The sequence below is a fragment of the Paramormyrops kingsleyae genome, chromosome 12 (genome assembly GCF_048594095.1).
Source record: "Paramormyrops kingsleyae isolate MSU_618 chromosome 12, PKINGS_0.4, whole genome shotgun sequence".
Classification (NCBI taxonomy): Eukaryota; Metazoa; Chordata; class Actinopteri; order Osteoglossiformes; family Mormyridae; genus Paramormyrops; species Paramormyrops kingsleyae.
Genome location: NC_132808.1, coordinates 24242948 through 24255045, shown reverse-complemented (window position 1 = coordinate 24255045; position 12098 = coordinate 24242948). Strand labels below are relative to the sequence as shown.

The 12098-nt window shown below is 43.7% G+C and overlaps 1 protein-coding gene across 1 annotated transcript in view; it reads left to right on the top strand.

The window, feature by feature from the left end:
* Positions 1 to 12098, top strand: part of LOC111849393 (gamma-aminobutyric acid receptor subunit beta-1-like) — a 49758-nt gene that overhangs the window by 7353 nt on the left and 30307 nt on the right. The window contains exon 4 of the mRNA XM_023822225.2: positions 10518 to 10738. Coding sequence (XP_023677993.1) covers positions 10518 to 10738 — 221 coding nt within the window. The remainder of the gene's footprint in view (positions 1 to 10517; positions 10739 to 12098) is intronic.

The window sequence follows — 12098 nt, the reverse complement described above, 5'->3', positions numbered from 1 at the left end:
TGGTAGTGTTTCCCTTTAAAGGGATAGCAGCAATACTCATGCACGTATATATGCAGTGGTAGTGTGTCCCTTAAAAGGCATAGCAGCAATACTCAAGCACGTTTATACGCAATGGTAGTGTGTCCCGTTAAAGGCCTGACACAAATACTCTCTTACATATATTGTATATTCATATAGTTAATCCATCTACTGACATACATTATGCAATGGCAGCCTGTTTCTTTGTGCTAGCATGTGCTGTATAGATGCTTTGTGCTGCATTTTATGACGATGTGCCCAATTCCATTCTGAATCTCAGCATATTTTCTATAGCAAACAGATAGACGAACCACTCTGACCACTAGCCCAGGTTCTGTGTCTGCTGAGATCAACAAGTGTGCTCTGAGAATGCAGAGGAGCAGATGAGACCCCTGCTGGTCAACTTGCGGTAATGCGATTCCACCTTCTTGACACCCCATTGGTGCCTGAAAGACAGAATTGTCGCAGGAATACTGAAGGGAGCATGTGATGAAAAACAATCCTGAATACTTTTTGAATTATTAATGTTTTGTTGCATTTTTATAGACATTGACATAGGTCAGTCAAAGTGTTCAGAATCCCAAAACTTTGTGAACGGCAGTTCATGAATTATCTGATTTCATGCAGTGTTGTTTCAGTAGGGTTTCCATCTCCATCTTGCTCGACTTGTGCCAGAATGAAAGAGACGTCTCTGACGCAGGCAAGACATTAATCCTACAGTACACAGATGGAAGGTGGCTCTTGGAAAACAAGGCCGCATCAGCAAGCATGACACCAGAACCTTCTGAGATTGAAACTCGATGTTGCACTGTACACATTAATGGACATGAAGTACTGATTTATGGATTACGGGTTCCTGGACAATAATGAACGATCTCAGAAGCATGTGAAGAACTTCCCACGTCCAGCTGGCTTCAGCATGAAGTGCAGGTGATGTGATGCTCATTGACATGAATATTGTGGACAGCAGAAGAATGACTAAGACGTCATACATCATCAGTCGGTGTTAGAAATTACAGCAGGTTTCTGGAAGACAGCAAAAGCTTGCAGGCTTCTGCACATCATTTTGAGATATATCACTTGGCTGTTTCCTGCTTGTTTTCTTTATTGGACCCACCCAAGATCCGTATGGACGCCTAATGGATTGGCCAGTGATTAATTTCTCTGGAATTCCACACATGGACCGTCACAGCTAATCTCAACGTAAGGGAAGGCTTTTGGAAGGAATGGAAGAGGAGAAAATGCCCACGTTATGCGCTTGAAAAAGTGAATAAGTTGCTCGGAATGCTGATAAATGATTGAAGTTGGGCGTCTAGAGATGAGCACCCCAAGCCATCCTCGTGCGCTGAGGTAGGGCTCATCCTGCCTCCGCAGACCCACCATGGGCACGTCCTGCTGCAGCTCCTTGCAGCTGCCACCTCGCCAAGCAGCCCCAGGCGCCCACCTCGCCAGGCAGCCCCGCGCCCACCTGTGAGGAACCCTGGCAGCGTCGGACAAATGCGAGGGCGGCTATCATGCACTCAACTGTGACATCAGTAAGCCAGAAAAGACGAAGGTACTTCTGCTGGTTCCAAGAAGATACTAAGATAATATTTCCTCCTAATGCAGTGTTTCTCAACCCACATTTTTGTTCCCTCCCAGCTCACCAATAGGATGAATTCCAGGTCATCTACACCACATGACGTTTGATTTATTTGTTTTATCTAAAGCGACACACAATCGAGGAAGCCTGGTCAGCCAGTCAATGAAGCAATTGGCAGTTATGGGGCTTCCACTAGGGCCCAGTAGTGAAATCACTCTTCCAACCCTGGGATTTGAACCAGTGACCTTCCGATCAAAAGCACCACGTCATTATGAACTGCTTACAACCTCTGAAGTTCTTGGGGTAGGAGCAGCCTGTGAGCATTGTTGGGGGGGGGGGGGGGGGGGGGGCATTGTGTTAGTGTGCAATTACGTGGTGGGTCTGCAACTGAGGTACACACTGGCAGGCAGGAGTGGAAGAGCATGCTGTGGTTATGGAGGGATCCTTGACTCAGGGCAGGGGGAGCAGGAAGGGGGGGGGCATGCTGTTTCTCTGGCTGTGAAGTGTCACACACTCTAGTGCAAGTCATTAATTACCCTTCCCGTCCAATCAGCTTGAGGATTCTGTTAAGGCCACTGCAGTAAATCTCATGCTAATCAACGCAGCTCCTGTAGCGTCTCCTAACATCGAGTGTCATTCTCTGCACCCGACAGAAGGAGTTTGCATATAACCTGAAGTTATTGACCCCGAGACCAACTGTTGAGAAGCTTAGCAAGGTGAACCGCTGCAGAGAAGTACTGCCAAAGTACTTCTCTGCAACTTGACAACCATGCTACGCTACCGCTCCACTGCGTAAGCCGGACTCCTTGGTTTAGGAGGTCTGGAAGTCTTTACTGGACTCACGGTGCAGCCGTGTCCATTTTGAGAGTGATTTGGTCATTTGACGGGGATAATGCGTAACATGTTATTGAGTTTCTGTGGTCAGGAAGGTATTTTGTCATGAGGCAGAGGATATAAGTGGCCTGTAAGAATCATCTGACTCCCAGGCTCACGCATTGATTGTCTAGAAAAAGCAGAGTGTGTTCCCAGCTCTCAGCTCAGCACCAAATTCCTTTTAAAACCCTATCAAAGGGAATCCATCTTCCTACTCGCCTTTAACACCGATGCAGACAGACAGGGGAGGACAGAGAGGTGATGGCCTTGTTATTCTGACGCACTTCTGAAAGACACTTCCTTGTCCAGGGCCTGATATTCCTTTTCATCGTTGCAAATCTTTTGAAATAAAATAGCAAAATAATTTCATAATGAAGAACAGTGTTGTCAAGGTAACTGTGAAAAGGACAACACGCAAGTATTCTCTAAATCGCCACATGATTTTGTGTAAGAGACAACGCATCTGGGTCTTCAGCTTTCAGATCTAATCACACCATTGACACAAATGGACAAGACTCTAACATACAAAATGACATATTCACATATGATGAAGTCCATTTGTTAAATCTATGTTACGAGTCATTTCTGTCACTTACATTCATTTCCAGACAACTGGATGTCACGAGGCTTCAGTATATCAAGTTCAGAAGGAAGTGGTGGTATTAGATTGATGATGATGTGAATCTGAATCCCTTTCTAGTATACATCAGCACATTTAACAGGCTAATTGTGCTTTAAATTACAGAGGGGAGACACTTCTCTTTGCCAAATTACAAAAAAGGTAATTATTATAATGTAATTATAATCACAATTATAAAGCAAAAAATAGCCAGGTATTTATGGAGTATTAGAAAAAAACAGTCATTACTTTTTCTGACGTTCACCATGACGTTGGTAGATAGCTGCATCAATCGTGGGAATTACAGATGCCTGTATCGATAATTTTCTATCACACTGTCGGATACTAATGGCAACTCTGTTTCCATCTGTATTTCAGTTACAGGATCTCTTGAATTTATTTCACAATGTTTCAAAAATCATTTCCAACCCCTTTTTCATATAAGCTGCAAGTTTTTTTTATTCATTTGGATACTTACAAGATTAGAACACAGTGATAATAATTAGCCTGTTCTATTAAAAAATAGCCGATACAAACTGGGCCAATACTGAAATTAAATTTAAACAATACAGTATGATGAGAGTACTAAGCATGTATGCCTTATAAACTAAAATATTCATTTGATTGAAGAAGTGTGCTTCTTGTCATTCAGATAAGTATCATATCATATTCTACTACAAATTGGACTGAATGGAAGTGCGATAGAAGCAAAATTGTTCAAATGCACACTTTTTGCTTTTCGCAAGTGTTTCAGCTGATAAACGTGAGCAAGCTTTGAACACCATGAGCAAAAATCATTCAAGCTGTTTTCCCAGCCAGAAGTGTCCAACTTGTTAATTCAGAGTGATCAGATCAAGCTTGGTTTGTTATTTTGTGATATATAAAGTCACACCTCTATAAGAAAAATATACCCTGGGCATTCATCTGTTTTATGATTTGTTAGTTTGCTTTTTCCGATCCTGTTGCAGATCTGGCCTGAGAGTCTTTGTGGGTCTGTTAACGAAGTCAGAGCTCCGTGAAAGTGGAGATAATACAGCGATCGATAGCTTTTTAGTGACAGTCCCAGGATGAATGTGGCAGAGAAATGACATCATGGGCCACTGCACTGGCGCAGAAATGAGTGACAGGCCTGCCGAGGTGACACACTCCACATCTCAACCCCCGGGCGATCGACACACCTACCGGTGCATCCATCTGAGTCTGGACCCGACAAGCGGGCGGACGAACGAGGAGGATGAAGATGCCTGGGAGACGGACAATGTCACCTGTGCACATTGCAGCACTCTTCTCCTTTTCCAGCAGGTTCTACCTTCTAGTGTCTGACATATGCCTCAGTCACGTTATTAAAAGTGGGCCTGATGCAGAAGTAGATGATACATCGGACGAACGTTGGCAGGGATGTCGATGAAGAGTTCCTGAATTACAGGTGTTTTGCGGTATGGATGGGCCAGTTGTCCAGAAACTAAAAAAAATCCAAAACCTTTTTCATTGCATTTGCAGAGATTATTGGATTAAACTTGAACATCACTGGATAGTTTTCTTAGGTGAGCCGTTACATGCCAATGGCTTCGTTTTTTACAGTTCAGCGAATTATTAGCTTGAAACACAATATCTCGTTCACAGATGGGCACATGGCCAACGTGAGATGTATTTTGTGAGCTCTGGAGCAGCACCTATGGAAACTCTCATTGTAAGCCTGTATTCAGGGTACTGAACTTTCCTTCTTAAACTGTCTCTAAGCATCTATATATGGGTCTAAATTGCCCTTATTTAGATGATGTAAGCCTAAGTCCAGTGTCCTCATTTGTGTTGTTTTAAGCCTCTCTTGGTGGTGCTGAACTTTCCTTATTTAGAACTGTTCTAAACCTCTGTCTACAATGTTGGTTTTTGTTCTTATTTAAGCCAGATCTGAGCCTCTAAGGCAGGAGCTGTATTTTTTCTCATCCAAGCTTGTTATGTGTGCCCCCCTACTACAAAGTGTACTGCAAAGTGCTGAGCCCCCATTATGAACTGTATGCATGGTGCTGAGCCCCCATTATGAACTGTATGCATGGTGATGAGCCCCCATTATGAACTGTATGCATGGTGCTGAGCCCCCATTATGAACTGTATGCATGGTGCTGAGCCCCCATTATGAACTGTATGCATGGTGATGAGCCCCCATTATGAACTGTATGCATGGTGCTGAGCCCCCATTATGAACTGTATGCATGGTGATGAGCCCCCATTATGAACTGTATGCATGGTGATGAGCCCCCATTATGAACTGTATGCATGGTGCTGAGCCCCCATGATGAACTGTATGCATGGTGCTGAGCCCCCATGATGAACTGTATGCATGGTGATGAGCCCCCATTACTACCTGTATGCATGGTGCTGAGCCCCCATTACTACCTGTATGCATGGTGATGAGCCCCCATTATGAACTGTATGCATGGTGCTGAGCCCCCATTACTACCTGTATGCATGGTGCTGAGCCCCCATTATGAACTGTATGCATGGTGCTGAGCCCCCATTACTACCTGTATGCATGGTGCTGAGCCCCCATTACTACCTGTATGCATGGTGCTGAGCCCCCATTATGAACTGTATGCATGGTGCTGAGCCCCCATTATGAACTGTATGCATGGTACTGAGCCCCCATTATGAACTGTATGCATGGTGCTGAGCCCCCATTACTACCTGTATGCATGGTGATGAGCCCTCATTATGAACTGTATGCATGGTGCTGAGCCCCCATTACTACCTGTATGCATGGTGATGAGCCCTCATTATGAACTGTATGCATGGTGCTGAGCCCCCATTATGAACTGTATGCATGGTGATGAGCCCCCATTATGAACTGTATGCATGGTGCTGAGCCCCCATTATGAACTGTATGCATGGTGCTGAGCCCCCATTACTACCTGTATGCATGGTTTTGAGCCCCCATTACTACCTGTATGCATGGTGCTGAGCCCCCATTACTACCTGTATGCATGGTGATGAGCCCCCATTACTACCTGTATGCATGGTGCTGAACACCCATTATGAACTGTATATATGGTGCTGAAACCCATTATGAACTGTATGCATGGTGCTGAACCTCCTCATTTAATGCCAGGGCTGTCCAGTGCTCTGCAGTTATAGTTTATTTGCCTTAGCAGGTTAGGCTATGCCAGTGGTCAGAAGGTTGCTGGTTCCCCTCTGGGTTGGCAGAGGTAGCTTCTGAGCCAAGCCCTTAACCCACTGTTGCTCCAGGGATCGTCTGATCTCTCTTTCTCAAGAAATATGTGGCTTAAGGTATAGCACCTGCTAAATATCCTGTAAATATTCCCTTTGAGCATGGTGCTAGATGGACAGCGATCTACCATGACCGACGTACGACATCCTCTGCAGGACCACAGTCAGATTCGGAGCCCTACATCGATGTATGAATCTGCAGCCATCTGCCAAGCTGAATTAAAATTTCACAAAGTAGAGCTGCTTTGCAGGAAAACAAATCGAGTCACTCTGTCTTCAGTGATATTTATGTACAGAATGGGCTAATTCAAGTACACATAAATAGTAATGAACAGTGGAAATTTCTAGAAATTGGTTGACATAGGAAACAATTGTTGCATACCTATGTGAATATCAGCTGTGCGGTATGAATGAATTGGCCTGTTAACTCATTACTGTGTACTTTATTGTTATGTAATTTATCATAGCTAATTGATGATTACTACAAGCACTTAGGCATGTGCAGCATACTAATGACTTATCTATGCCCATTGCTGTTTGCCTGTGCTGTTATTCTCTTGCCTGTGGTTGCCTGGTAACTTTCTATCTCCTGTGAGCTTCAGAAGCTCAATGGCCCCTAGTTTCCCTGGTTCGCTGTCTGCCTGAAGATAAGGCTTTCAATCCCACCAGGCAGGGGATTTGGCTCGGGATGCCATCGTTTGTCTGCATTTGTTTTGCCCCGTATTTGTCGGTCAGGAGCGGGAAAATGGGAATGTGGGGAATTAAAAATGCCAGAAAACACAGACAGTGGAAAACACCTTTAGCATGTTAAAGGGGTCCATGCATGTCTCATTCTGTCATTTCACCAGTGAAATTGTAAGAATATCCCCATCCCCCCGTCCCGGTACACACAAACATCTCCCCATATCTCTGTGCAGCTTTGACGCTCATGGGAGTTTTACTTACTTACCAGTTTTACTGGTTCAGAGAGAGAGATAACCAATCAGATTGTAGAGGAGGCGGGCCAAAGATATCTGATTGGTTGGTCCCGCCTCCTCTAGTTGCTTAGACCCACATCCTTAACAATCTGGTTATTTCTCTGAACCAATCATTTTTCTTTCTGTCCTCAGAACATTTTTGTGCAAGTAAAACTGCCATGTGCAGTTTTGATGCCATCTCTACCCACAGAGCTGTTCTGCAGGTGCTCGGGTGGTTAGTGTTGCACGCTTCAGGGCAGAGCAAATTAAACTAAACACAATGACTGACCTAATGAGTTATGGGTATTTGATCTGTACCCTGGTGTGGTATGCAGATCTACAATATTTAGGTAAGACCTCTGTGTTAAGGTCTTCATCCCTGTGGATGGAATGCAGTTGTTCCCCAGAGACACACAAGGGTGCATGGATGTCGAGATCCCAATGACAGGGACCTTTGACAAGCCATCCCCGACGTCGCAGAGATAATGGTCCTGCAGTACCGGGTGGGTTTGAGGCTTTGCATTGACCCAAGCACATTCTGACAGGAGCACTCTGAAGCGTTGTGTCTAGTTTGAAGGGAGCGTCTAAGACTGCCCATCTTCTGACTCTACCTGTGATTTTCCATCCATCCATCCATCCATCTATCTATCTATCTATCTAATCTCTTTTGAGTTCTCCCCAAAGAAGTTTCATGGACCGAAAGACCTCCTCTCATTTGTACATTGCTTATGTTTATGTCTTTCTGGAATGATCTTAGATTATATGGCTATGCCATTTTAAAGGGCTAAGATGGCCTGTTTTTCTTCTAAATTAATACGTTTAAATTCTAAAGTCAGTTTTTGATACTGCATGTCTTTTTAATCTCATGTTAACGTATGATTTTATTTCTATACTTTTACTGTACGCATAGTTTTCAACATTTTTATTACACGCGTAAAAATGTAAAAATGCCATAAAATGGCCGTCCTAAACACTTGCTTGGCATGTCATACTCTGTTCCCCTTTTATCTGACGCACCTCAGACTGAATTAATTAAGCCACAGTGATGCCCCGCAGCAGTGGGGGTGCCTGGCACTCCCAGTATCGCTGAACTATAACTAACGACGTCCTCGAAAAGCTGATCTGACCTCTGAGATTTCCAGCCAGAAGGCCCCTAAATCTTCCGTCACATTAATGCAACATCAGTCTCCTGCCAGGAAATGGATGGTGATGGATTCAGATCCTCAGCAAGGCTTTTGCTGCAGTAAACTTTTTCCTTAGTGCTCTTTTCGTAGTTTGGTCAGAACCTGGCATATTTGTTCCAATGTTTCGGGTTGTTTAATTTAACCCAGTGTTTCCCAGTCTAGTCTTTGGGACCCACAGACAGTCCCGGTTTTTGCTCCCTCGTGGTGGGTGTTATGGGGGTGTTACGGGGTCTCCTTAAGGAGTAACATAAAGCAGTGGTTCTCAAACTTTTTCAGCAGGAGGCCCCCTTGTGTAGGGTGAATCCTTTTGTGGCCCCCCTCCTCAAAAAAAAAAAATCATGATGCAAAACATCCTCAAACTTACAATTTAACTTAATTTTAGATCTTAGATTCTGTTTGTAGTCTTTATTTCTCTGGTTTGTTAAATTTACATTTCACAAAATATAACATTGTATTAAAACAGTTTTGACAGTAAAACTAACATTGTCTGAAAAGTGCAACAAAAGTACTGAATACTGAACAGTAATTTATGTAGTGTGCTACGTAGTGTCATGTGTCAGCGTAGTGTGCTACGTAAAATTTATATTTACATTTTTTTATACTTCAATTTTTTTTAAAATACATTATATTTTACATAGATTGACAAGCCTGATTTACATACAGGTAATTTTTTTTTTTAGATTCTACAATTTCGATGCGGCCCCCCTATCGCCATCTGGTGGCCCCCCAGGGGGCCGTGGCCCCCAGTTTGAGAACCACTGACATAAAGAACAACTGTGTGTCACTCCGCCTCGTCATTTTCATTCGCCGCTACCGCGATTCCTCGGTCTGCTCGGTGCTTCAATGCAGTACAATATCATACGTAAAATAATAACCTCATTGTAGTCTCGCTGTTGCATCTTGGCGGCTCGTTTTTGGCAGTTTATCAGAAGCTTTGATGAGTCTATATTTGTCATTGAGAGAAAATGGACTTTTTTTCCGTCTTGTTTTCTGTGCACGGTGCATTAGCCTCAGGTAGCTAGCCAGAAGCGAACGGGTTACTGTAAGGCAAAGTAGGCTTATGAAAGTAAAATAATAAAAAAAAAAAAGAATTAACGTAGTTTTCATTTTTTCCCTATTTTTTCATGCATAAAAAGACCCAAAATGAACACTGTAAGGGGACTACTTGATTATTATAAGTGAATTATTTAAACAGCATATGTACAGGAATGATTCTACACCAAGCATTTTGATCCATATAAGCAGCTGATCACTATAACCAGGATCACTATAAGCGGGTTCCACTGTATTTGCTCTATGTATTTGTAAACACGAAATAGTGAGTGATAAAAATATCTTTATTATGGATTTTTATTATGACTTATGGGAGCATCATAAAATTATTATTTATTTGTCTATACCAGCAGTTTTAAGGCTTATATGTATTATAAATTGCTAGCCGATGTTTGCCTTATTCATAGGGTGAACTTTAGGCTAATAACATGTAGTTTCACTACATGTGGTCTGATATTTTTCTTAGAAAATTTGCATAAATTTAATTTATTCTCTGCTGGAAATCTGTGTCTTTTATTGAGGGATTGAAGTGACTGAAGTGCGGTTCATCGCCTTGCATTGCAGACACTGTCCTCCAGTTTTTCTAGAATGTTCCAGGACCTCCCTTTAAAGCTTGCTGGGGGAACACAGGTGCGGCCTTTCCAGTCTGGGCTTTACACATGCAGATGAAAAACATCAGAACTTTCCTCCATTTTTAACTTCAGGCAGAGTTTATGTGAGTTGTAGTTGAAAACTGTATATTAAGTGATCCGATAAGAGAGCGAAGTCGCCATTCTACCCGTGGTGATTCCCATAGTTATTATGGTCCCACAAGATGTAGATACATCAAAAATAAAAGCTCTGGCTTTGCGCCACGTGAGCATCATTGATATGAAAATGTCCGTCGCAGACTGACGTTCCCGATAGAGGAGAAGCTACACTTTGATCCAGCTGAAAGCTCCGCATCTGTTGAAATGCGCGTCCTCCAAATCCTTCTTCAGCTGACCCCTCCCTTGTCCTTCCCTCCCCAGGACTACACCCTCACCATGTACTTCCAGCAATCGTGGCGGGACAAGCGTCTCTCCTACACGGGAATCCCGTTGAACCTGACGCTAGACAACCGGGTGGCCGACCAGCTGTGGGTGCCTGATACCTACTTCATCAACGACAAGAAGTCCTTCGTGCACGGCGTGACGGTGAAGAACCGCATGATCCGGCTGCATCCGGACGGCACCGTGCTCTACGGCCTGAGGTACGGCTCCCTGTGCCGAAACTCCGATCGCTCCACCGGGAAGCGGCTCTGCATTTTCAGGAAGCCACGTGCCCTTGCTGGAATCCCGCCTTTATTTCTCTCTGCACTCGTTTCAGCTTGTCCTTCTCCTGTCATGTTGGTGCCGAGCATATTCTATGGGGGAGAGCTAAACTTAAAATACTGCAGGTTCGAAGCGGCACGTCTGTTCCAGTTAGAAGCCACGAAAAAAAAAAAAAAAAACATGCGTAAAATGCTCTGCAGCTCAGGACACTTAGCAAATGAGAAGCAAAGTCCACAAGAGACCAGCGACTCTGCCGCTGCGGCCTCAAGTATCGGCCTAAGAACAGACACTGGCTGCCATTAACTCACTTAATGACTCCGAAGGGACTGAAGAGATTGACTCTCCATTAGTGTTTCTCTATACAGAGGTCAGCTCTCGTCTTCTGATGATAAATTATACCTAGAGAAGCAGGAAAACAAAAGTGTATAACCTCCGCCTCCTTCGCAAACCTCCTTCTCCATGGAAATCTAAAGTTAAAAAAAAGACGTACAAATCGGCTGTCTGAATTTGTGTACGTGTTTCACCTGAACTTAAGCAAGGCCTTAAAAACATATCATTGTGTTGGAAGAGGTACTTAGTCAAAGTGCGTAACACAAAATGAACGCAACTGCACATTAAACTCCCCGGGTATTGAAGGAGATGCTTGCTGTCTCGTTAAACTCAGCCAAAGCGGTGCTTAGTAAATCCGATCTGTGCATCGATTTCCCCCCCCCCCCCGTATTTTTCCACATGAGAGTGCCCGCTGCTTCCCTCCACCCAGACACAGGGGTGCTACTGTTGCTCTGCAGGTTTTACAGTGACGCCCCCTTTTTGCTGATAAAGCCTTTTGGCACTGCCTCATGACCTGGGCTGCACTTGGGAGAATAAAGTGGAAGAAAGCAGACAATTAGTTAGTATGTGAGCAACTGATGCTCAGAACCTGCCCCCCCCCCCCCCGACCAACCCCCCCATCCCATTTGGATAATTAAACTTTCATTTCACTTGTTTAAATACAGTCTCTCTTCATAACTTACATCAAAGACTATTAGTACTGCTCAAAATAGTCTTGCCTCGATGACCCCACGTGAATGCTGATTGGTCTCTGGAGTGTCTCTTCCCCTGTCAATCAGCAATTCAAAACATGTCATTGGTTCATAATAGGCCCCTCTATATGAATTATGGCCCATCTTATGCCCCCCCTTAAAAAAAATCCTCAAATAACCCTGGATAGCTCCTTAACCCCTGTAGTCTTCAAAATACATTACACATTGATTACTGTAATGTAATAGTGCAAATTAAATGATTACGTTCAAATGTTAT